General features: G+C 46.8%; 1 protein-coding gene across 7 annotated transcripts in view; it reads left to right on the top strand.

Annotated features, from left to right (window-relative positions):
- Positions 1-27687, top strand: part of CACNA1E (calcium voltage-gated channel subunit alpha1 E) — a 3100882-nt gene that overhangs the window by 2083941 nt on the left and 989254 nt on the right. For all 7 annotated transcript variants that reach the window (XM_069641436.1, XM_069641438.1, XM_069641434.1 and 4 more), the window contains 2 exons: positions 24822-24925; positions 26114-26266. In XM_069641436.1, coding sequence (XP_069497537.1) covers positions 24822-24925; positions 26114-26266 — 257 coding nt within the window. The remainder of the gene's footprint in view (positions 1-24821; positions 24926-26113; positions 26267-27687) is intronic.

Below are 27687 nucleotides of genomic sequence, written 5' to 3'. Positions count from 1 at the left end.
ACACGTTTTTGTTGACACAAACTTGTGAATCAACCCACACTCCAGCATTGTTGAGAAACAAGACTCTAACAGACATTAATCAAGGACTTTTACCTTAAGAGCTAAACACAGTATCCAGAATCATCAAATATCAAGACTTTGTTGTGCGGCACTTATGGTGTCCCCCAACAGAAACATCACAAGGGATGTGCTAACCTACTTTCAGTTAGTATTGGAATCATATCTATCACTAGTAGGGAGGGTTACCAGTATCGCAGACTTTATCCAGGATCCTGCCTGAATAGCAGTGAAAAATGCAGGTGGGCTACTTACAGCCTCTTGCTTTCATTAATATTTGGTTATTTGTTCATGGTATTTCCACAGCATTGCTGCAACACCCCACTCCGGCCTTCCCCGGGCCCTGTCTTTACCTGGTTTTCCCATTCATTTGTTTAACTTGCGGCTCTCCACACATTCCCTTTTCATATAACATCCCCCCCCGTCCTCCCCTTAAATAATACACTGACTCAGGTTGTGGATGTATAGGTTGCAGTTGCTTTCTTTATTAAGCAGGAGGTAGCTTACAGGTGCTCCGTTACTTGTCACTTGGTAATACGGCATCAGGTTATTCTGCTCTGAGCTGCACCCCTTATACTCCCCACTCGGTGGCGAGCAACATCCGTCCCGCGGAACCAAAGCCGTTACTTTCCTCTTTAAATCAAACTCTAATGGCAAGCAGCATCCCTTGAGCAGAACTGATGCCATTACTTTACACTTTACTTAGCAGGAAACCAAACTTGATGGTGAGCAGCATCCAGTAAGCAGAACCAACGATGTTACTTTTCACTTTAACTTAGTAGGAACTTGTTGGTGAGTGAAGCTGCCACCGACAACTTTCCTTTTCCACTGTATCACTTGTAAACTTGTACTTTGAACACTCCCCCTTTCGGCACCGGCTTTAATTTGTAGCCGGTGCCACTCCCACTACTCTCCCAGGTGCAGGATCGTTAAACCACTCCCCCTCTGTCGCCTGTCCCCCCCCCTCGCTCCCAGTAGTCCAGGTGTTCGTGCTCTAAACTTTCCCTTCGCCCAACCCCTTCCAAACCCTGGCCTCCGCCTCCAGGTACCTACCTTCTCCCTCGCCCCCGGGGTCCTGCCACTCTCTCGCCTCCTCCCCCCTCCTCTCTAAGTACCTGACCTCTGCCCCTTCCACCCGGTCTCCAGGCCTACTACTTGCTCCCCGTCGCTTCTGTGACTCCCCTCTTTGTTGCTCCCCCATTAAGTTTCTGTCCTCCTTCATTCCCCGTTCCACTTGCCCCCTTCCCTTACCCTGTTGGCTGTCCCTCGTTTCCTCTGGGGTTGTCCCCCCCACTCTCCTCCCCTTTTACTCCCCCCTGGTACTCAGCCACTAGTCCTCTGGCAATTCCCTGAGTAGCTGCACCACTTTCCGTACTTGTGTCCTCCCCTTCCCCCTTTTTCCCGACTAACTAATCCCCCTGCGCCCTGTTCCCTTGTGCCTCCCCAGCTCCTACCACTCGTAGCTTAGTCCACCGCCAGCCTTGATCCTTGCACCTATCCACCTCCCTTCCTTCCCCACCACCCGCATGTACCGTCCCCCTTTCCCCCTGGCTTGCTGAGTTAAGCACTCCGCTGCCGACAATTCAGACACTGCCAGTCCCTTGTGGATTCCCGCAGGCCGACTAGCCTGGAGCACCATGTACCTCCACCGCGACAACACAGCTGTAAAATTGAGACATAGATTAGTACATTCAACAATTCTCCATTTGTGCTATATAGTGTGGGTGGGCAGGCAGATTTGCTTCTTCCTTCAGGTTCTCAGGTGAATGAGGCCGTTTCCCCAACCTCACCGTGCTTATAAACCTGAGGTAGGGGATGTGTCCATGCCGCCCCCACACCCCCTTTTCCATCTTGTGACTCCCTCCCTTCTTCTTATCCCCGAGCCCACCAGTTTGAAGAGGTCCCCCCTCCCTGTTCTACCCGCATCCAGTTATTGTAGGGGGGTGGGGGAATTTTGGGCCCTCAGAGTGTCCGGCTGCGGGCAGCAACTATGGTGGGGTATGCTATATACCTCCTTACACTCGGTGCATGATATCTGCTGGCAAGCCCTAAAAACTGCACTTTTCTCACTCTCACTGTTTTCATTGTCCGTGCTCCCTCCGCTCACTTATCTTTTCCACTGTTGACGCTCTTCTCCCACAGCCCCACCCTTGTAGTGTCCTTTCCCAGGTGTGGGTGCTTGTTCCTGCACGTACCTGTTTTTGCATCTGTTGCAACTCTTTCATGTTCGTTTTGTTTGCGGAATGAGTAAGGCTGGATTATTCACGACACAAAAGACTGGTTCTACAGAGCAAACATCCACGCTCCGCTGTCAGGGAGCAAGTTCTCATTGCAAAGGGTATCATGTTACTGCCCCCGCACTGCCATGCTCTGTGAAGAGGCCTGTTTTGTGTTGTAGAAGATGGCTTTCATGAGTTTGTTAGGCAAAGGGCTTTATACATGTGTATAGGGCTCAGCCGTGGAGCAGGATTATTTCCGAAATGTGTTCATCTTCAATAAGATCCTGAAGTGGGTTGATCATGTGTAGTGATTGGGGGAGGGAAGCCCATTCATTGTCTGTTGCCTCTCAAACAGAACATGTTGCTCCCTCTAGAAGCAGGGACTGCAAGAAGTGTTTTTGAATATCTAAGGCCCTGTCTATGTTGTTCCCCCTGGATCATCTTCCCCTGGATTGTTGATGGATTCTGCAAATGTGACACGTGTAGCATGGCTTCTACAAAATTCATGGCCTATGCACTCCTCGAGGGCTTCCTGCCGGCCCAGTGCCCTGTTCATGCACTAGTGGATACTTGGCCAGATACTGTAGCCATTGCAGGTGGGTGTAACTGACGATGTGCAGTATTTTGGACATTCAAAGCTTGGGCCACATTCCACATAACTGTCTTTTGGAACTCCTCCTTTCAATGACAGGGTTATCTGGAGTCCATTGTTAGTTTCACTTTTTGTTTTGTGTTGCAAGACTGTTAACAGACATTCAGATTTTGACAATGTGCATTAGAAATGTGTGATCTGGGGGGGCGCTGTTGAGCAGCCGAACCTAATGTCCACCTGATTGCGCGGCTCTGGCCCCATCTACAATCCTAGTGCCAATAAATCCTTGTTCATGCCTCATTAAGCAACTTGCAACTTGGAACAACGATTTCGTGTAAGGACGAGACCGTGTGCCTGCGGGCAAGTTTCGAGTCCCTTCGGCCTCATAACACCGTAGATATCAACATCTGAAAAGTGGCGCGGTGGCGCGGCAACTGTGGTGGATGTAACAGCCCGAGGAATGGAGAAACTGACTCCGGTTGAGACTTGTGGAGCTGAGCCACGGAAAAGTCAGATCCGAGGAAATCCTAGCCTCGAAGAACTGCACAAGCAATAACTGAGGCGGTGGAGTAGTGTCGGGCTAAGAGAACTGGAGCCCTTAATAGATCCAGCAGGTCCTTTTGGGACGAGGAGAGACCCCTGCAGCACTGCCCTGCCTCGCAGCTCACAAGGCCGTTCGCAGCCACATATTGCCATGGAATACTACGATCCAGTGAGGAGTGGTGCAAGGTGGTGATGGCTCCCGTCGAGAGTTGAAAACCGGTGAGAGCGTCTCTGCTGCCCTAACCCCCACCAAGGGTGAAGCCAGCCATTGTCATCCTGAGCAGCCGACAGAACTTAGGAAGCCCAAATGTATAACCGTCCCCCCTTGGAAGACAAGCGCTATCCAAAACGGATTGGGTGGAAGGTCTGTTGGAGGGCTCTGCAACGCCATAAACAAGAACATTTCACCCGTACATACAGCAGCCACGGCCCCCTTGGATTTGGGGTGCGGGCCCGGAGGGAAGCCATGACCTGTTCCCGGGCATAGCTCACCAGAATACGGCCCGGCTCCCACGCAACAGCACTTTCTCCCGCCTGGTTTTGGACCCTTTAATTGAACAACTTGCACCACAGAACATTCTGTGCTGGCTAGAGAGCCGCACATGTAAAGAAAATAACTGAATTTGGCCATAACCTACACACCAGGCTACCGAATATGCTCCTGTTGGAGCTATCAGTAATTGGGCTATACAATTCACTGATCCGGCAGTCCTCTCTTCAGCCTGGAGAGATGAAGCAGGTTTACTGGCATCATTCTCGACGGCCTGCGTGCACGTGGGGGCACAACCAGCTCTGACAGGGTAAGCCCACACAGGGCCAACCACATCAACCAGCATTCGATCCAGAATCCGGTAAAGGAAACGGGGTAAGCTGCACAATGCCTGCATGAGACTATTCACTGAATCATAACAAAGCCATTGACTGCGTAACTTCACAGGGGGCAATAATAGAACTTGTTCCCATTTATACTACTGGGAAGGTAATAGCGTACATAGTCATTGCAACTCTACTGGAAGTGTGGCAAATAACCCTTGTGCAGATAACAAGACATATTAATAGCACCAGGTTAAGACAGAGGTCTGGAAATGGTTCCACCCGGACAATGCCAAACTTTAAAAGAATTGAAAGCCATATAACCGCAGCACCTCCACCAATTGTTAGTGATACCGGAACAACATATAGTATCGTACACCAGATTGGCTACAGTTCTGGATAGAGGGCACTGCTCGGGCTCCACAACTATTATCGAACCATAGTGGAAGAGGAGGTGGTCGATTAAAATGGATCAATGTAACACGCCCACTCAACTACAACGCTGTGCACTAAAACCTCACTATTACTGGACACTGTGAACCCAGAACCGGTGACCGGAGCCGGTGGCAGACCTGCGCTGCGGATCCGGACCATTGCATCCCCAGATAACACGACGAAGGGAGCCAATAAGAAGGGGCCCGTGGATTAATTTGCCGGTCCCCAGTCCTTGCCCCCGGAAAAAACCACCCAGCCCAACACAAGCTGGGGGGAGACCAGGGAAGGCAGCACATGTGAAGATCACCTTCTGCATACTATGCAAAGTGCATTTATGGTGATTAATGTTAAGCTTGATGACATTGTTACCACAATGGGATCCCTGAAATAGAAACTCGAGAAAGAGAGCGGCCGTATCAATGAGATGGAAACAAGGGTCAGTACCACTCGACCGACACGGCCATGATATAGCATCTATAAAAACAAAACTCAACAGGACGAAGAATAAATGTGATGACCTAGAGTCAAGATCCAGGTGCAACAAAATCTGGGTTGAGGGGATACCAGAAGCGGCGTGTAAAGGCCCAAGGGAGCCTTTTGTGGAGAATCCTCTTAAAACACTATTTGACCCCACTAAGCTTTCCTCGCAATTCCAGGTTGAAAGAGCGCATCGGAAACTTGCCCCCCTGCTGCACCCAGGCGCGCCCCGCATACAATAATTGCGAGACTGCTGAACTATAGAGACTGAGATGCAATCTTGAAACTCTTGAGAATTGGGGACATTGCGCTATGAATCAAGGAACATACACATTTACCTGGATTTCGCTGCTGGAGTGCTGGCGCAAAGGAAAACATATGACCTGGTTAAACATCTCCTCAGAGCTTGTTGAGTACCATACTCTCTGATGTTCCCCGCCAAACTGAGGATTCAGTATGGGGGCAGGGCTCATTTCTTTGAAAGTCCGGCTGAAGCGCTTACCTATGTTGAGGCCTCCATACCTGCCCCCCCGATTCGCCAGAATAAAGAACCGAATGGCCCACCGGGAGACGGAATGGACCGAGGAGATGAGAATGACTGAACCAGCGCTATGATTCATACTATTATCCATTTGGCAGTGCGGAAACAAGGCACGCAGGAATTAAGTTATAGAAGTCTAGATGGGGCACATTGGAGCCGAGTCAGGAGGACGTAGCATTCAATGCAGAGCCCCGTTGAGTTTCTAAGGTTTTTGGGACAATACATCATCAGGTTGGGGCAGATTGTGAGGGTGGTGGGATGGGGGGAGTTGAACAAGTTCCAGTGACACTGAGGAGGTGGGAGAGTGGAGCCCTTTGGGTCTCAAACATTATGAATACAAAATTTTGAGGGAAAAGTTGCACGTGGGTGAAAGGATTGACCAGACATATTGAGGAATACAGAGTGTATGTACATTGTCTCGATTAAAGAAATGTTCGACACGTCAGACAGAAATGGCTGACAGTCTTTAATTGATATCATGGAATGTGCGCAGGCTAAATAACCTGATAAAAGTCAGGAAGGTCTTTGCTTTCTTGGAAGACACTCACTCAACATAGTGATGTTGCAGGAGACTCACGCCCTGGATATAACGCACAGACAAATTGCACCAAGATGGGGTAAACATAGTTACTACACTAGTTACTCATCACAGGTAAGAGGGGTGATTACATGTATACATGCATCCATAAACTGTAATCTTGGGTTTACCCACATAGACCCTGATGATCGATATGTTATTGTAACAGAGACTATAAACGAAGCAATAACATTAGTGAATTCATACGGGCCGAATATTGATGACCCTACATTCTACATTCACGTGGCCACACTGATTGAGCAGGCACCTGATATCCCAGTGCTGTGGGGGAGGAGGGTGTTTGATTTCAATACAATACTTGACATCACAAAAGACAGATCTAATGCTAGAAACTGTGGCAACACGAGAGCAGCCCAGATGATACATCAGATTATGACACAGCACACACTGATTGATGCTTGGAGGGAGGAACACCCAGACAAAGCAGAATTTACATACTGCTCCACAGTACATGAGGCGCTATCTAGAATCTACTTCTGGTTAATAAGGGAAACGTGGTTAGATAAATCCTATAGCTCCACCATACTACCGCGCACCTGGTCGGATCACTCACCCGTGGTGATCCAGGTGTAGCTAGTACCTGAAACAAAATCCTGGCCATTATGGAGAAAGGCCCCGTCAGCGCTTACGGAAACCACATTGGCCGAAGCCCTGAGAGTAGAAGTGGAAGCCTTCTTTGAGAATAAGAAAGGGTCTGTGGTGAAATATGATAATATATGGGAATCATTTAAAGCGTGGTTCGGTGGCATGATGATGGCCTGTATGGCAGGTATACTTATAAACACGTACAGGGAACTGGGCGACTTGGAGGAATCTCTTAAGAAACTGGAGAATGAATATGGTGAGTCCAGGGACAGAGCACTTGTGGGACTGATTAAGGGCAACCTTCTAAAATTCCAGGACTTAGCGGAACGCAAAGTCCTATTTATAGTTAGGCAAACACAAGCCCAAAGATACGGTGAAGGGGACAAACCGGACCGTCTCATAGCGGGAATAATCAGGGGAGAAAAAGGGAAATACAACATATCACCGGCATTACGAGTCCGGATGGGAGCCATACTATGAAAACAGGAGAAATAAACATGATGTTTATGAACTATTATCAAAACCTGTACGCCAACTTGGATACAGTATCCAAAGAAGTAGACAGATACCTTGAAGAGACCTCTTTACCCAATCTGGACCATGAGGCAAGAGAGAAACTGAATAGCCCAGTAACCTTGAAGAAATAACTGATGCTATATTATCTACTGCATCCAGTATATAGCCCTTGGCCTGGACGGACTGGGAATCGAACTTTATAAAACATATAAATATGTCCTTGCTCTGCGACTACTAAAAGTATGGGAGGAATCGTGCAGTACTGGCAGGCTCCCACCCTCACTTACGGAGGCAGTCATAACGGTTCTTTTGAAACCTGGCAGACACGAGATGTCCTCATATCGTCCACTCTCATTGATAAACGCAGACGCAAAAATATTTGCAAATCATGGCGAAAAGGCTTCTCCCATACATGACTAGTATAGTACACCCAGACCAATCAATCTTCATTCCTGGGAGATCGACCACCTTTAATCTGTGCCGACTATTTGTAACGATGGCTCAGTTGAACCCGGGAGTGTCCGCCGTGGCAGTCATATTAATCACCGAAAAAGCATTCCTATTCGGAGTGTTGAGACGCTTTGGCTTGGGGGGCGGATTCATAAACTATGTACAATTATTGTACACCGACCCAAAGGGCAGAGTACACACGAACCGGAACTACTCTACCCCCATTGTGCTCGCGAGAGGCACACGACAGGGGTGTCCCTTCTCTCCCCTACTGTTCGAACTGACCATAGAGCCGTTAGCAAGCCGGATCAGAAAGTTCCACGGCCACAGGGAAATATATACACAGGGCCCCCCGAAGGTAATCCCATTATGTGCGGACAACACCCTTTTGTATCTTACAAACCCTAAGGACAAAATTTAGCCAGTGCTGGAGGAGATCCGAGAATTCACACAACACTCTGGTTACAGGGTTAACACAGTAAAGTCAGAACTATTCCCTCTAAGAGAGAACACTACAGAACCGGTGGCCCTGCATTGATTGCAGTGGGCACAAAGCACAGTTAAATACTTGGGGTTAATGGTGCCAAGAACACGCAAACTACTGTTTGAAACAAATCGTGAAGAATATTTAAATACACTTAGAACATAAATTAGACCTGTATGCCAAACATCCCATCTCACTGTATGGCAGAATGACACCTCTGAAAATGGTGGTAGTACCCAAATTATTGTACCTTTTTAAAACTATCCCGATATGGCCAGGGCGGAGGTTTTTTACCAAATTACGAACACTGGCAGTGCAATTTGTGTGGGGGGTGGAACATCCCACATGAAATGGGAATCCTTTACCGAACCATATAACAGGGGCGGCCTGGCTGCCCCAGACTTCGAGTTATACTACTTGGCAGCTCAGGCGCATTACGCAAGGTATTGTTATGGACCACATAGTGAAGCTCCACACAAGAAATTGGAGGCTTATGGGGCATCCTTGATCGATCACAAATCAGTCATATTCATTGAGTGTTATGTAGATTCATGCCCGTACGATCCAGTGCGCCCTAGAGTGGGCTCATGGAGGTGAATAAATGACAGGCTGGGCACAAACAATCCATACTGCAACAGCATCCCAATATAGAATTGCCCAGATCTCCCCCCTCACTTGATGCAGTTATCCAAGCATCATGGCACCCGGGCAGGGAACTTAAACTTGGTGACCTCTACTCGGGGGCAGATTCGTCACAATAGAAGAATTTAAAACTAACCTAGGGAACAACCCAGAACGGTTGCTGCAATATTATTGTATGCGGGCAGCTGTTAATAAGAAATGGCCATCGTTCCCACAAGAACCTGAACCAAGCAAATGTATTGAAATGGTAATGCTGGGAGATGGTAAAAAGGGTCTACTAGCAAGGATATAAGCCAAAGTGCAAAATGGGAAAGACCAACATAATACAACAAGACTAAAATGGGAGAGAGATACCGAAAACACAATAGACCATACTAAATGGCAGAAATTCTGTAACCTCACTAAAGAAGTCTCACCAAATGCACGACTTCGATTAATACAATTTAAAGTGTTGAACAGACTTCATTACACACCGGTGCAGACCTCACGATTTTACCCCAATAATATCCATAAGTGTCCGAAATGTGGGAATGAGGATGCAGATACCATTCACATGTTTTGGTGCTGCCCTTCGATTAAGGACGTTTGACAACAAGTTGCGGTGGTGCTGCACGACATAACTAATATACCCCCAATACTTCTTCCCCTAAAGTACCTATTCGGGGATATAGGGAAAGCAAAAATAACAATATGTTGACTCTTCAACATGCGGTGTGTAATAGCCAAAAAATGTATTTTACCTAAATGGAAGTAAAATGCAGGACCGACAATTTAGAACTGGCTTAAGGAGTTGACGTATGCCAATGACAGGGAAGAGGGATGTGTGTACTGTGGTAACATCTAGCGGACCAAAAGATATATGGGGCCCGTACCGGGAACACATGAACAATCTGCAAAACTAGACGCTGAAACATGTCAACAAAATACTGTATTGTTAACGTATCATGAAGGCAAAACCAGCATGAACCATGTAGTACAAATGTTATAAACAAGGGTAATGATAGGAATGTAGCATAGAATGTATGAACAATAACAAGAAAACATGTGTGAAGAGACGGTCTACGCGTAACCCACTGCAAACAAGTTAAATAGAGTTTGGAAAAAGAAAAGAAATGTGTGATCTGCTGTGTTGTGTGCAAGGGCTCTTTCTACCTGCTCATATCCGTGCCAGGCATTGATGTGTCCCCCTGGGGAGTTGTGGTCAACATTCCATGTTATGCTGAAAGAATGAATACATGTATCTGTGCACCCCTTGAGCTTGTAGGTCGATGTATGGAACGCTGTGCATTCCTGGGAGCTTTGTGGACACAAATACAATGACACTGGACAGTGAAATAGCGGAAACCGAGGTAACGGGTTCTAAGCATCTTCAGTTGTATCCAAGCCCCACTGCCTAGCCAGATTCCACGGTTGCCACCCACTCTAAGGCTTAACGCATTGGCCTTTGCGTTGGTGCTGATCTGAGATCAGTGAGACGTGTTGAACAGTCTTTATATATATATATATTTTTTATTGTATATGGTTAATAGAAAATATAACCTTTCACAAATCCAGCATAAAATACCAACTTTTAGTAAAACAAAAAAAAAACACTAAGCACAAGAAATCGTACAGTTTGCAACCTCCAATTCTCATCTGTACAAAAAAGTTCACATCGTATTTAAAAATAAAAGAACATTTTCAAAATTCTATCTTACAGTCCTCCAGCATTTTAAGGACGGCAATCGTCTTTTTGTGTGAGTGTCCATCCGTCAAGCTTTCCCAGAGACGGTCGTATGCCCAAGATGTTACCTCGGACATATATCTACTGAGAAATTGATGCCTTGAATTTCTCGTACCCCCGCACTCCATCATCAGATGTTTGATTGTTTGATTTTCCGGCTTGACACATGACTGGCATAGACTCACTGTTATCACTCTCGATGACGCCGGATCTCTGGGGGAATCCAAGAGATATTACAGTCTCTATTTGTGAACTGGAAACCTTTAAATCTATGAATGCCAAATGTACAGAAATCAGTGGGCAGACTGGTATGGCGTCTTCGCAAGTTATGCACTATTTGCAATCAGCCTCCTGGACCAGGCTGACTACCAGTGCAATATGATTCTAGCGTCTTTGGCAAGTGCTGATGTCAATATATTGTCAGGTTCTGTCTGTCTGTGCCTCAATGCTAAATAGGGGTATTAGCCCATTCCGGCACCAAAAACACTCTGAATGCGAACAAGTTGCACCGCTCAAAGCGACTTTAGGTGACATTATCTATGGGGGTGGGGTTGGAGTATACAATAAAGTGGGTGGATGTGTGGGGAGGGGCTTCTGGGGGTCTCCCCAGCATTTCATTTTGCATACATTTGTCTTGAGCAGTGCGCCATTTTTGCATTCATAGTCTTTGCGGTGCAAAACTCACATACATCCCTAACTAGGCCAGTGTATATTGCTCTTCCTGTCTTCTAAACAGCGTCCACGCCCTGTTTCCGGAGGCACGTTTGTAAGTTCATGAGTGTGTCAGTTCCTTGTCAAAGACCTGATCTTGTGGGAAACGCTGGAGCATCTTGATGGACGGCAAACTCCCACGTGAATAGCAGGTTAAAGTAATCAAAGAGGCTTTGTCGCATGCCTTACCTGACCTTCCTGCACCGAACCATGGCCGTGGTTTCAGTAGTTCTCTCAGGACTAGGCTACGCCAACAGCCTCTACCTGGGAATTTCGGATTACCTCCTGAGCAGACTACAAAGGGTCCAAAGCATTGCAACTAGTATGATTCTTAAACTTCAAAGACAGAAATAAACCCATCACACCAATCCCCACAATACCCCACTGGCTCCCGATAAAATGGAAGATTCATTTCAAAACCCTACGTATATCACAGGGTGCCTTAGATGGCAGGAGACGAGAATCCACCATGAGGAAATCCATCCACTTAGTCATGCAGAATGCTTGACAGTCTGTGTAACAGCGCCAGGCTACAACCGGAAATGCCACAGAAGATTGTGATCCTCCTTTCTCTCAACCAAGCTCCGGAAGTCCATGCCCAGATGTCTGTGCACAGAGTAGAAAACACCTCCCATTCAGAAACCTCATGAATACCCAGCGTTTCAGCTGGCAATGATATGACACCAGTAAAATCCGAACAGAACCTAAGCACCTTAGACCAACCTCCACTGACAGACACCCTTTCTCTGTAACACCGACCAGACAGAAAGACGAAAACTTCTCTGCCCAGTTACATGAGCATGTCATGGGCCTGCAGACAACGCATCAGCCAAGGATTATGGCACATCAGACTCACTCGTATCAGTCTCCCTGGGCACTTTAAATGGAAAAAGAACAATACGCTTAGCTGCATGCCACAGGTCCGCAAACAAAGTATCAGTCAAAGAACATGAGTGATTGGACTCATTTGTCTGGTTTTCCTTTCCCCCTCAAATGAAACCAGAATGGCAGGAATTCTTCATCAATAAAACTATCAGTAAAACAAAGAAAGGTATGGCTGGAAGGTTTAGAATTAATCGTAACCACTGGCATAGCTCTGGGCAACCCCTCGGACGATTTTTATTCACCTGCCAAGCCATTACAGAAAGGGGAAACACCATATGCAAATTAGGCTTGGTTCCACCCCAAAAGGGGAAGTGCAGCCTGGACTGATTGGGCACATCCCTTCTTCAAGAGACCAGAAGCAACCCCAGACATGTTTCAACAATTGCTGATTTGCATATGGTCTTTCCGTTGTCTGTAATTTCTTGGCAGGCTGAAGAACGATGGTCTCTGGAGGATTGCCTAGAACAAAGCCAGTGTCTAAGATTAATTCTAACCCTTCCAGCCATCATCTCTTTTGTTTTGTCTAATATCTAACCAAAGGCATAGACTAAAGTTGTACAGAGAGAGAAGCATCTGTAAAAGTAATTCTCTGTCATTCATCAGTCCTGCAGGTCTCCAGACAAAGACACAGGGAGGCCATTTTTTTGTAGAAAAACATAACGGGTCTTAACTTGATGCATGAGCAATGCACAGGACTTCAACCAGCGTTGCTTCCTTTAAAGAACACAATTGTTTAGTAGGTTGATTGGATTACGAACTTCCCAGGTAAGAAAGTAGTAGCATACTACACCTTAGTTTTGTAATCGGTCATGTTTGGCAGAACTCTTGATTGCCCTCTTCATCATTCCTGTTTCCTCTAGCCATGTAACGTATGTAATCCCTTCTCCTAAAACCCACCCCTCTGTGTGTGGGTGTGGGGACACAAAATCCACCCTGGAAGTAAAAAGAAAATTGCCCCACCTCTGTATATCTGTATAATACCCAGTAGAGTACAGGCATCCAATCAGGTTGCAGGGTCTGATTGGCCCCTCAGCCAATTGTCCCTGGGGAGTGGGGACTGGTTTCTGGCCATGCCTCGGCCGGTTTGAAAGAAAGAAAAATTGAAAAAAATATATTTTCAAAAAGCCTTTCATCCTTCTTAGGTCGATAAATGAGTACCAACACAGGTTGGGTGATATTGTATGCATATTTGTTCTATAAAAAAGAGTGTAAGCGTAAGTGCTATACAATAACATATTATCATTTGGCCTTGGACGTCTGCTTGGATTCACAGTGATTTAGTGTACTTAGGTTACAATGCTATTTGATGCCACTTCCTGTTTTGTCAAGGGGTGAAAGGTCATGTTTCATCGCTTCCTGGGATGTCACTTTGGGGTGGGGTCAAATGACATCACTTTCAGTGATGTCATCAGAGGTCAAGGGTCGTGAGGCGAGGGGTGGGCCCCTTTTTTGAGGCGAGGGGTGGACCACTTTTTTTTGGGTGACCGGGCCTATTTCTTGTCCCAGTCCGACTCTGTCGGGTTGGATCGATCACTGGCATTACCTACTGGTTCCAAGCAATGGTTGGCTGCTCCAGCTCCCGCCCTGCCCTCCTGTTTTTGCCCCCCTCACGCAGGCTCAGTCATCCATCCTCCCATGTACTGCCTAGGAACTGCCAGGCATTTAATCCACTTACAATCACCATGCCTTTGTCCACGTAATCCCACGATCTAATGTCATCATCCTCACCTACGCTTTCATCCACCATGGAAATGGAAGAAAGTCTCCACGTGCAGCACCCACCCACCATTTCCTTGTAGCCCATTTTTGCTTTATTTTTTATGTTGTGTAAAAAACACATGCCTCTTACTGCTTTCTCCCAGAAAGAGGCCCTTAGCTGCACGGACGACGTGGTGACGTTCTAAGGGCCATAATGACACGTTTGGTGGGTTGCACCATGTGGAAAAAGCCCACTACTGATGTTAAAGGCCTTGAGTGTGCTCGGCGTATTAAATCTGGCAGTGGGCCAATACCACACAGTAGAATGACCGGCTAAGCGCATCATTATGGTCTAATGACATCATGTTCATGTAGTACCTGCGTGTCCAGTATTGGAAATATGATGGCATTAGGTGCATTTTAAAGCACGCTTGCAGTAGCATTGGTCAAGTCATCAAACTGGACCACAAATCTGGCCCTCACAGGCTGTTGGATTGGGCCTTCAGGCATTGCACTCTCGGCCAGTACAAGCGATAAAATAGAGCATGGTAAGATATTTTGTGTTAGCCTCTGACCCCCAAGGGCTATCAGTAGAATCCGAACAATTTCCCAAAATTGCCTGCGAATTGCCTACCAGTGTGGGTAAGCCCGCGCTGGGGTAGAATTCAATTGACCTATCCCTGAACTCGTAATCTGATCAAGGTTTCTGAATTATACTGGCTTCCTAGCTATCTAAATTAGATTTTTCCCCATGCCAGTGGAAAAGTGGCAATTAGATGATGAAAGGGAAATATGAGATATGTTCATGGGCAGCGCATACTTCTCGGCCAAGCCATCCGCAGCAGACCTTCTCATTCACCACCGATTCTGGGGGTGGAGTGATATGCAGCGCTGGTATCGAGTTACAGTAAATATTTGTATTGTTTCTATTTTCATCTGTGTTTTCCCAGTCGCCTGTGAATTATAGAAGCACATTATGCGTCAATTAGGCAAATTGTCTTGTTGCAGAATTAAGAATGGCGACTATTATTTGGAATCATGTAGCTTGATGCCTCCCCAAGTTGTTTGGCTCATTATAGAAGCCAGGCAGGCGCAGGCCTGCACCCTCCCCCACACCCATGAGAAGTAGTCTGAAACCAATGCAGGCATTATTGTAGGGGGCAACAGCGCCCCCATTTGCTTTTGAAAGCCGGAAGAGGTAGCACCTAAATGTGCTGCTACCTGGATCGCTGTAGCCAATCAGTGCACTTGCTGTTCTGGGCGGTAGCAAAGCAAAGGTGACTTTTTTAACTTCATGGTGGAAGTCTTGCACAGAATGTAGCACTTTGTATTTGCAACATAACTTTACTATTTATTTTGATTTCCTGAAAAAATAAAATGTTGACTGTTTTTGGAGACCTGAGAATCTTGCAGGAGACCATGCTGAGAACGGGATCTTGTGATACGTTCTGAATCTTCGTTTAGAGGGGACACCCACAGGTCCTCGTTTAGAATGGGGTGGACACAGGAGAAAACTGGAAACATTCTTTCTACGATTTTCACTTTTTCAACCGCAATAAGATGGGAGCCAGTGAGAATTTCTGGCATGTGAAGGTGTTCCCATGAGGCCTTCCTGCAGAGCACAAGGGATCTATTAGGACTGAGGGCTGCGACCTTTGGCTCACCAGATGTTTTGGACTACAGCTACCATCATTCCTAACCAGCATAGTCAATACCAGATACCAGATGTCATGGGAATTGTAGTCGGAAACATCGTAAGAGCCAAAGGTTGCAGACCCCTGCATTAGATGACCAACCGGGATCAGTAGTGTTTATACTCCATAGGCGTAGGCATAGCTGCCAAGTTGCCCGCTTCCAATGCATGACCCCTTGAGCCATTCGTGTTTTTTCCCACTGCATGCTGGTTCTTGTAGGCCGTCCTTACAGTGGGAAAACCAAACTGCATGTTCCATTATGCTGTTGGAAACAAAAATCACGTCTGTCTCAAAGTGTTAAGCATGGAACTGGAAAAACTTGGCAGGGGAACGTAGGTTCTCTCACGTGTGTGTGCTACCTGGGGAATTGGTCTTGGTAAGGAATGCTGTGCATGGCCCATCACATTCTCAGACGCCCTGTGACAATGAGTGCCGGAATAACGGTGCCAGCGAAAGACACCTGGTTTAGGACTGTGGCAACCCTTCTGGCGCCATCCTAGAGCCAATATCAAGAACGCTTCCTGCTCCTCCCCCCCTCAGCGCCTGCTTGTTGCGGGATTACTTAACCTATCCTCTGGCATTGCATCGTCTTCCCTTTCTGTGGGGCAGGATCTGGGACAGATCTCCACACTTTTGCAAAGTGGTCGAAGGATCTGAACTTGGAGCACTGGAGCGCCTGGTGCCAGGCATTTTCCTCCATGGGGTTACCTGAGCATTGGGCGAGGGGGACATGGACTTTCCTACTTCTTCACAGCTTCCACCACGATGATCCTGCTGGCTGCACGTTTCTTTCTTCAACACCACCTGCACGTCAGCCACCTGTAAGGTTTGGAATGCAGCATCCCTCTTCCCTGCATGTACTTCAATCAGGTGGTGGCATGGGGCGTAGCCTGGCATGGAATGCATCAGTTGGCTCATGAGCAGCTTGCCTGACTTGCTGAAGCTGGGAATCTGCATTGGCCCTGGGGTTCCAATAGTCATCCAATGTTCTCTTGGCTAGGGCATGTGTGTCATCCATAGGGCGCCCCTCTGAGTCTGCGTAGAATATTAGAGAAGATTGTTGGGTACCATTATCAGACTCCCTGAAGGTGCCACGGTACCTCGAATTCTTGGTAGGCATGAACCTCACCATGGCAAGGGTCCATTGGACTGCCGGTGATACAGCGGGGAGGGGGGTGGGGCTAGGATTTCTCTTTCATCTGCTCTCACCATCCTCGTTGGCCATTTGTTATGATATGATATGGCATTAATAACGCGCCTATACACAAGTGTTTCGAGGCGCGACGAGGCAAGGGAGGGGGAACAGAGGGGAGACAGAGATGATGATCTTACTAGGCCAGGTGACATTGAGATCACGCAAGTGCGGGGGGGGACTGCAGGGGTAAGGGGAGGGGCACTGCAGTACATAGGATAACAGTAAAAATAAATAAATAAAACAATAAACAAAAAGTGCAGCCAGCTGGTGGCAGATGCAAGGTTAAATCCAGACATCAGGTGTCAAGTACTGGTAGGGGGCTATAGGGATACAGAGACAGCCCTGATTGCAAGGGTTGCCAGGGGGGCAGTGCAGGTGTGCAACTGGCGAGGAGGTGACATGGGCCCGAGATCAGCGGGTAACCAGGAAATCAGTGCACTTTCTGTTTCAGCCAGGAGATGAGCAGGGGAGAGGAAGAGAGAAAGGGAAGGCCTTGAGGTCCTCCCAGAACCAGAGATGGTTCTCAGGAAGGCTGTTCCAGAGGGAGGCCCCAGCCGAAGAAAGAGACCTACCACCAACTCGTTGCTTGGAGGAGAGACTGACCCTGAGGGAGTTGGAGGTGGATGAGTGAAGAGCTCGAGAAGGAAGATATTTAGGAAGAGAGAATTAAAGGTATTGAGGCCCCAGGCCCCATAAGGCCTTATGGACAATACAGAGGGTTTTGAACTTAATCATTGTTGCCATTGGGAGCCAGTGCAGAGATTTCAGTCCTGGAGAGATATGATCCTTGGGCTTGAGTCCAAGGACAAGTCTCGCAGTCCTGTATGGATGAGTTGCAGAGGGCGGAGAGTAGAGGCAGGCAGATTTAGAAAGAGGCTGTTGCAGTAGTCCAGGCTAGAGAGATGCCTTGTGAGCGATGGTTGTGTGTGTTGGTCTACTCTGCAGAGAGTTCAGGATCAGCCTTTAGCGAAACACCTGGAATTATTTGCATTCACAGTGCTATGATGAGTTCACCGACAGCAATGTTGAATCATTCAACCTGCTAATACTCTAGTATCTGTCAGTTCCCACCTAAGCATGGGGGCCATCCTGTTATTGGCGTAGTCACGTGTCTTAGCGTCACCGCGTGTAACTTGCATGACATGAATGATAGAAAAGCCAGACTAGCACGTCCACGGGATTACTTTCATCTGTCGATTGAGGCCATCAGTAGTGAAAAAACCCATGCCCGCGATCCCTATTTGATTCTGGCTCACAGGCCTCAAGTGTTCACCCATCCCAGCAGCAGCAGCGCATACATTTGGATGCAGAGGGTGAAGAAGTTCGGACGCAGACGAACACAAACCAGGACATTTTGTGAGCATACAAACAGTGTTGCCAGCTGCCCCATGGGAATAGGGATCACTGTCATACAGGTCCGGCTTTCAAGTGAACCGCATTTTGTCCATTCAGACTTTTAAGCCAGTATGTATGCATGTGTGTAGCACAAGCCTAACGAGAACCAACACAATGCTGTACAAAACAAGCATTGGCAAAGCCAACAGTTTGGGCCTTTGTGGGGGCATGGGAACGTCATTCTCCAGGCAGCACCATAATGATCCTACATGGCCAAAAGATGGAAACAGCTGGGAAATGGTGTTAATACCTGGGCATAGTATGGCTGTGCCTGGCGCAAATGCCTATGCAATCCCTATACAAGAGCCAAAACTGTTGGCTTTGTGACTAGTTTCTTTAACAGCAATTCAGTGCAAGGTACAGATGCAAGGCCACGCATATTGCTTATAGATCAAGTGGCCGAAAGCAGTCTTGATTAAAACACTTGTTTACCATAGGATGAGCTGGTTTGCAGCTGCAATTAAGCCATTATCTTTCAGAAGGCTGCTTAGAAGTAACATTGGCATTGCCTTAAGAAGTACCGGACTAGGCCCAAGAGACCGCATTAGTGACTTGCATGGCCATGGTTGATCAATGTGTGAGTAAAAAGTCAAAAACGCCCACAGGCTGTGTGCCCCTCCTCGTAACAATTCTCTCTTCCTCGAAGAGCAGGGCCGTCGGTTCCTTCTGTCAGTGCAGGGAAGATGGGGGCCAATCTGATGTGCGACCGTAGGTTATTCCAGAGGCCACGTGCGCAGGATGAGGCCTGCTCCTTGTTCATCTTTCTTACATTCTAGTCAAGGATGTTGTGCCCAGGCCTGCACCGATGGTGAGGTTTTCACCCCGGTAGGATGGATCTCTGCTTGTTCCATTTATCATGGATGCAGAGACGTTCATTATAAGTCTCAGCATGGTAAGCACTGAATGCTAAGGAGCAAAAGCTGCATTCAGCTCCCCCTCCGCAATGTACACACAGTGCTTCTCAAATGGCTCTCAAGAGTTTTCAGGTAATACGGCTTCACCGCGTGGGGAAGTGTCAGGCAGCTTCAGTGGACCAGTAGACCCTCTCTCCTCCCCGCCCGCCCCCTGCTTCTTCCATTTGGGGCATAAACTGAGCTCCCGCTGCTTTGAATTATGAGCTGGTGGCAGAGTCGGGCATTAGCTTCCGAGTCTACAATAGGTTCCACACTGATTACAGCTGGTGTTAAACTTATCTGTGGCAGGTGGCAGCTGTTATCTCTGAGTGCAATTAGAAAGGCTTCTGCTTTAAGGCTGAACGCTCGTATCACCCCGTGGTGATCAGCGTGCACAAACACCTGGTGCTAATGGAAGTCTACTGTCAATACAGGAGTGGATAATTGCGCGCGCGCTTTCCTAGTGATGACTGCAAACACCGAGGCGCACGGGGCTAGTGCGGGAGGCGCCCCGACTCTTTGCCAATAACCAGGAAAAGGTGGATGTAGTGGGCTGGGCTGCAAATGTAACTTCTTTCTAAAATATATTATTTATTTAATATGATTTAGTTCATACATACACTTTCACAACATTATAAAGAAAAGTAGCCAAAATATATGATTACACAATTAATACAAAATAAAATAAATAGTCCGCCCTTAAATGCTGATATGCAAAGTTCTGGCTGGGCACCCTTCCGTTGGCTAACTTCACAGCTAAGTGGAGTAAGGGTTGCACCTCGTCTGTACACCCATTTTGCCTTAATGTGATTGAAGATGAAGTGCGCTTTTTTCTCCTATGCCCATTCCATTGTGTGGAGGGATATCCGTGAACATTTTGGGGGGAAAAACGAATGGAGAAATTAGCAATTTTTTTTGACCGAAAAACTAAAAGAACTTTTAGGTTTTTAAACTTTAAAAAAAAATAATGCAGGGGGAGTTCTTCACAACCCCCCTTACACCCTAACTTAAACTCTTACCCCACCCCTGCCTATTACTTACTATACATATACTAGAATACCTACCATTTTCAGTCAAACCAGTTAGGTAATTTCTCCTTCTTTTTTTGCATTCGTTTTTTCTATGATTCGTGTGTGGAGACGCTTCAACGGGTCAGGCCATTATGGTCACAGCAAAGCGCTCTGTTAACTCACTTGGCCCTTGATGCTTTAAACTGCTGCTCGTCTTTTGTAGCTGTGAAGGCTGTCTCTCTTTTTATTAGGTCTGTTTTTAAGAAGAGAACTCTACTGACTTGTAATAGTTAACTATTCATAACCAGTGAATCTTTGGATTTTAGTCTGTGCCTAATAGCCTAGGGGGGTTTATTGACGTCTTATTTGACAATGTTATGCTTATGTATTTATGTTTAATTTATTGTGTGTTTTATTTTATGGCGTTTCTGCTTAAATAAATAATTGAGCCGCAAACCATATTTCATTAAATAAAATGCACACATCATCAAATACTCACATCACATTTGATAATTCACAATTCTTCGATTAAAAATAATTCCATCTGCATGCTAGTTTCATGTAATATTTCATTTATAGTATTTAGCAAAACACATTTAGTTTCAGACAAGTCGTTTAGCGGCCTCTAGTCGGACCCTGTGAAATGCATTTGTAGTGCCTTTTTCTTTAAATTTAGGCAATACTTCAATAGTTCAAAAGGCATCATTTTTTATGGATTAAAATACATTACAAATACATTAAGCACAATCATGAATACATTGTGATGTTCAGCTTTTCTTAAGCAGCTCACAATTGATGATGACTAGTAATAGTATGTTAATTAGCTTCTATACTGGGCACCTCACCACCCTAGTGGTGTTAGAGCGCTGATACCTTGTCCGTGTCAGTGGTCGAAGTGGGCGGAAACGGTTGGGAGCGGCGCTCCTCTACTTTTTAAAATTAAGTTTTACTGTTCCTATACTTTTATTTTACAAAGAAACCATTGTTTCATTTTAAAATACAAGTGTAGGAAGAAGTTGAAACTTGCACTTCAGTGCACTGCACTGAACATTCGCTTAAATAGCAGGCACATTTGTTTGGGGGCTTGTGGTGTGGCAATGGGGTTTGTGGGGAATTCGGACAGACCACTACTTCTTTTCGTACGCTTCGACCACTGGTCCGTGTGGGTGATCAGTGACCCCACCCAGGGCGCACAGCAGACCGTAATCTGTGGGGTGAGAAGGAAAGGAAGATACATGTAAGCGGGAGTTGGGAACGGCAGGGTAAAGTCGGAGATAGATCAGATGACAAGGGGACAAGAGGATAACACGAGGAATGAGTGGTAGCATTAGCTGGGATGCATGTAACCGTAGTATGGGATTGGACCAAAATGGTAATGAAAAGAGTAAAGAGCTGTCCATAATGGGCACATCCATTATCTTAGGAGGGCAATATGTTGTAGGTTTAATTATAAGTAAGGTTATGGATGTATGATGGCCTAGAGATGTGCTAAATAATTCCTGGGTGTTGCTTAGGCACCAGATAATCGTATTGTGTTCCTTATGTCATATGATATGATAAGTCATTTATAACACGCCTGTACACAAGTGTTTCTATGTGCGACAAGACAAGGGAGGGAAGGCAGAGGGAGGACAAGACACACAATCTTACTAGGCCTTGTGTCATTCAGATCGTGCGAGAATGAGAAGTGCAAGGGGAAAGGGAGGGGGAAGTTCAAGGGAGAGGGAGAGGAAAGCAGGACAGCAATTAAGTGCAGTCAGGGCAGTGCAGCTCTGGGTAGTGCAAGGAGAACAAGGGACTGTAGGATTATAGTTACAGGCCGTAAGTGTGTGGTTGGCCCGGAAGCAGTGTAAGGGTGACTGATCGAAAAAGAGCCTGGTATCCAGTGAGACTCTCAGGGTAGCCAAGCAACCAGTCGGTACAGCAGACAGGTAGTTCAGCACTTAATGGAAGAGAGAGAAATCAGAGGATACGAGGAACGTTTTGAGCTGCTTCCGGAACTTCAGTTGGTCCGGCTCAAGTTTGAGAGGGGCAGGGAGGCCATTCTAGAGGGAGGCACCTGCAGAGGAGAGAGATCTACCTCGCACTCTCTGTCTGGAGAGGCGCCTACTCCTTAGAGAGGTGGAGGTAGCTGAGCAAAGGGCTCGAGAATGAAGGTATTTTGGAGGAGAGCGTTGGTTGTAGTGTGGGCCCCGGCCCCAGAAAACTTTATGGACAATGCAAAGAGTCTTCAACTTGATGCTTGCAGCCACAGAGCCAGTGGAGAGATACAGTCCCTGGGCTTGAGGCCAAGGATAAATCTTGCAGTCATTTTTCTGGATTAGTTGCAGAGGGCAGAGAGTAGTGGAAAGCAGATTGAGAAAGAGGCTGTTGCAGTAGTCCAGCCTACAGAGAACCAAAGCTCCTGAGACAGTGAACTTCTGGGGGAAAGTGAGAAAGGGAAGAATCCCTTTGAGGCGGTGCAGCTGGTAGTGGTACGTCTTGGCGACGTCTGATTTGTGAGGAGAGAAAGAGAGAGTTGAGTCAAAGATGACACCAAGGTTTTCTGCTTTGCAGGTCAGCGAAGGAGGAGAGCCCAAGGCGAGCAGCCAGAGTGAGAGAGGGAAAGCAGGGCAGGGATCCCAATGAGAAGGATGTCCATCTTACTAGCATTAAGGCAGAGATCGTTGGAGGCACACCCATCCTGAATCGCAGATAGACAGTCAGGAATGAGCGGGAGAGGAGAGGAGAGGAGGCTGAGGAGAGCCTGAAGAAAAACCTGAGTGTCACCTGCATAACACTGAAAGTAAGATGAGAAGGTAGAGATCAGGTGGGCCAAAGGGTCCAATTAGAGGTTGTAAAATCAGGCTGAGAGGAAAGAGCCCTGGGGAATACCACAGGTATGGAGAGAGGTGGCAGAGCGAAAGGGACCAAGTTGTACCTGGGAGGGGGGGTCCAAGAGGAAGGAGGTCAGCCACTCCAAGGCCTGTCCTTGGAGTCGATTGATCAGGATTGCGTGGTTGACTTGTGTCGAAAGCAGAGGAAAGATCAAGGAGGATGAGGACAGAAGGAATGCTGGAAACAAGGCTAAAGAGCAAATCTTCACATGTGTTCAGGAGAGCAGTTTCCGTGCCTCTGGCAGCTCTGAAGCCAGACTGATGGTCATGGAGACAACTAACAGATTCAGTGTGGAGAATAAGCTGGGAAATTGCCAGCTTTTTTAAGAGTTTGCCCATTTGTGATCAAATTAAACTTTATTCTGATATAAATCAGACATCTATGTAGGAAGTTGATGGATTTCAAATTAAATGTGTAAATCACGTGTGTTTCATGATGAAAAACTGAAATGTATGTGTGTGTGTGTGTGTGTGTAAAACATTATTATGTCTGTTATGGTGATCACACTGTTGCCATTTTCAGGGTTTCTCAGCGCCTTGGAACCTATAGGAACGTGGGTTGGGTTGGGTTAGCAGGAGCTGAGGGATAGTGGATGATTGCTTTTCTGTTGTGTTGACGTGTGCAGATCGGGAGGAACTTCACTCTACTTGTGCTATATTTGGGGTAAAGGTCTGACTGTTGACTTTAAGAGTTGGCCTGTGTGTACCCTGGGGTGGATCTGCATGTTGTGTATCTTTTCATTGTTTTATATGGCACATCTGAGCATTGAGGTTGTGTGTGGGTTAGTCTTTGCATTAAGTGTCTGAGTGGTGACCACCATCAGTTCATGCCTGTCTGGTCTCTGCTTTTGTGGTGATTCTGGTCTTTGTACTTGGTAACATGTTAAGTAATAGGGTAAAATGCAAAGTTGGGGGGTGGGTGACTGAAAGGTTAGTAGGGTGCCATGCAGATAGCAGGGATCATATTAGCACAGTTCACACAAACCTAACATGGTTGATGTTGAGAAATATATGGCAATGCATTTAACTTAAATTGGAATGGTGCATTCGTAAGTGTCGCAGGAAGTGTATTCGAATGGGAGACATGCCTGCAATAAACATTTAATTGGAAACAAGTATTTAAGGGAAAGGATTCTAAATCCCACAAATGCTCTAGTCATATGCATGTGTACTGTACACAGAGCATACAACCCGCAACTCTGGGGTTAGAAAACCTGGTGTTAGTCATTGGGGTGGGGGCTCAGTTTTGTGGGGTTTCTCAGTCTGAGAGGGATAGACTAGGACGTGTATCTTCTTCCTGCCCCTGTGAGTCGGCTGTCCACTTTATTGCCCGTTTCAAACATTGATGTAGGGAAAACATCTCCGCTTGACTCTTCTGTACCAGAGGGGATGCAAGTTGTCTCTCAATGCCTGTGAACACCTGGTTATGTTTCTATGTGTTATCAACCCTCCCTCTCCTCTTCTCTTTTCCTGGTTTTACCACTTCCCTGCCTGTTATTCCTCCCTTTAACCTTTATTCTTCTGACGCTTATTGAGTTGTGTTTCCGTCTTCTAACTTTTACCCCCTCTGTTGATACCGTCTATTTCTCCTCCCTTTCCACCTCTTCTCCCATCCTGTCGGTCTGCGTCTCCTAGTCTGTCTCGTTCTGCTTAGGTCTGTCTCTGTGTGCCTAGTGTATTTCTGCTTCCTTCTGCCTATGTCTGTCCCTTTCTGGTTCGCCCTCCTTCAAGGCCAGCTTTTATCCCCAACCACTAATGTTGCTCTGTTGCTCTCTTTGTGTCTTTGCAGTATTCTGGCCACCGCTGGAACTCACTTCAATACCCATGTGGACCTGCGCACTCTGCGAGCTGTGCGAGTGCTGCGACCGCTCAAGCTTGTCTCGGGGATCCCCAGTAAGTAGTGGCCTGGATCTCTCTTTTTTTGTGGTGGCCTGGGTCCAAACTCTCCCAAATCTCCTTTACTCAACAATTGACTCTGACCAGCATGTTTACCTCTGCATATCTCTCTCTCTTACAACTGGACTCGAGTTTTTATGAAATGTTGCCACTGAATTGCAGAACTTTCTTTTAAAAAAGCATGCCATATTTCTAGTCGTGTGCGGTCCTTAATGTGATATATATGTACACAGATTGTGTTGTGCGTGTGCAATTTGCACGTACACACATCTGTGCCTGGGTTGGAAATGCCAGTGGAATGGCCGCACACAGTGAACGCACACGAGGGACACTTACCAGCCCACGCAGAGAGTACTGTGATTCGCCAAAAAGGAGCAAATTACTTTCCTTTTATTTTCATTGTCACAAGTTATCCGTGTTCCAAACTGATGTCACTCCGATTCGGAGCGGGCCAAATCTGCACGAACCATTTTGAATTTATTAACAATTTTTCCTGAAACTATTTCACTTCCCCAACTGTTTGATTCCACTTGTACCTTTTTGAATGCACAATTTTGTTTTTTACAGTGGTTTGTCCCATCGGCACATTCCTTGTCATTTCCTTTTCCCATGGGCACGTTCCTTGTCAATTCCTTTTCCCCTCAGCATATTCCTTGTCAGGGACTTGATCCTGGAACACTTCTGGCTTGTTTGCGACTTGCATTGTTATTTCACTTGCAGTTTATGACACCAGAGAATTTGCATTTGGCATTAGTTGTGAATAAGCAGCATGCAGGCCCAATTTGCATCGACAGCATTTGCTCCTATGAAAAGGGGCCTTGACTGTTACATTGCCAGTTTGCTTTGGAGAAAGCAATTTCATAGAGTTATGTCTCCCATTGGATTGAAAATAAGGGGTCATGTCACGGTCTACACCTCCAAATGTTTAGGGGCCAATGGTCCAGAACTATACTCTAGTCTAGCCTTAGGTGTGTGCAATGTACTTGGCATTTGTGGCTTCCCAAGATTTGTGGCTATATTGGTGATGCATGGCCATATGGCATAGCCATTCATGTGGGCAGGGGATGGAAGAAGGCATTGTCACTGTGTCACTGGTGCAGAAGGTGGCATCATTATAGAATTGATTGTCTCTGAGATCCTTGGATAAAGCATTTTCTCCAAATGTTTACTTCTCATCTTTCACAGGTTTACAGATCGTGCTAAAGTCCATTATGAAAGCCATGGTGCCGCTTCTGCAGATCGGACTACTGCTGTTCTTTGCCATACTCATGTTCGCCATAATTGGCCTGGAGTTCTACAGTGGCAAACTGCACAGGGCCTGCTATGCCAACGACACAGGTAAGAGCATGATCCGGATTCTGTACAAACACGCAGTATCAGCCTGACGTGGTCCGCTGCACCAACACCACTTGCATCCTGACGGGGTGCGCTACACCAACAACACAGGTAACTGCAAGACCTGGCCTTCTATACAGACAACAGGTATTAGCCTGGCAGGGCTGCTACACCAGAATAGAGGTCATGGTGTGAACGCATTCTACAGAAGCCTGATAAGGCCCGCTTCACCACCAATACAGGTAACAGTGTAACTTAACAGCACACTCCACAGCTTGATAGTGTGTTCTTCACCAATAACACAGTTAACAGTCATACCTGGCCTTATACAGAAACACAATGATTTGATGTGATATTTTATTAATAGCACGCCCAAACACAAGTGTTTCAAAGTGTGACGAGACAGGGGAGGGGAACAAGATTGAGTCAAGACAATGATCTTACTAGGCCCAGAGACATTGAGATTGTGCAAGTGCAGAGGAGAGGAAAGGGGAAAAGTGCTGAGGGAAGGGGATGGGGGCAAGTACAGGACATAGGATCTAAAAATCAAGAAATAAGTAGTGCGGCCAACAGGTGGCAGTGCAAGGTTAAGTGCAGCTCAGCAAGTGATGGTGCAGGTGGGGGAACTGTAGGGTTACAGATACAGCCCCAAGTGCAGGGTTGCCAGGAGGCAGTGCAGGTGTGCAGCTGGGAGGGCAGTGACCTGGGCCCAAAGTTCAGAGGGCAGCCAGGTAACCAGTGCAGTATCAGACAAGAGATCAGCAAGGAAGAGGAAGAGAGAAGGCAGAAGCAAAGAGGAGAGTCTTGAGCTGCTTCCCGGAACCAGAGATAGTTCTGCTCAAGTTTCAGAGAGACAGGGAGGCTGTTCCAGAGGGAGGCGATCTCAGAAACGAGAGATCTGCCCCCAGCTCTATGCTTGAAAAAGCACCTGACCCTCAATGAGTTGGAGGTGGAAGAGTGAAAGGCCCGAGTAGGAAGATACTTCAGAAGAGAAAGCTGGAGATATTTAGGTCCCAGGTCCCAAAAGGCCTTGTGAACAATGCAAAGGGTCTTGAATTTGATCCTAGCAGCCACAGGGAGCCAATGGAGGGATTTCAGTGCTGGAGATGAACAATCCCTGGGCTTAAGGCCAAGGACAAGTCTTGCAGTCCTGTTTTGGATGAGTTGCAGAGGGCGGAGAGTAGAGGCAGGCAGATTTAAAAAGAGGCTGTTACAGTAGTCAAGCCTAGACTAGAACGTATCAGCCTGACATGGGCTGCTGCCGTAACAGCACATGCAACAACTTGACAGGGTGCGCAACACCAACAACACAGGTAACAGCACAATCTCATCTTTTATACAGACAAGAGGTGTTAGCCTGACAGAGCTGCTACTTCAAAAATAGAACTGAGGGTCTGACTGTATTCTACACATGCAACAGCTAC

The sequence above is a fragment of the Ambystoma mexicanum genome, chromosome 1q (genome assembly GCF_040938575.1).
Source record: "Ambystoma mexicanum isolate Mex_15411 chromosome 1q, UKY_AmexF1_1, whole genome shotgun sequence".
Lineage (NCBI taxonomy): Eukaryota > Metazoa > Chordata > Amphibia > Caudata > Ambystomatidae > Ambystoma > Ambystoma mexicanum.
The sequence above is the reverse complement of the archived record's forward strand: the minus strand, read 5'-3'. Positions and strand labels throughout refer to the sequence as shown.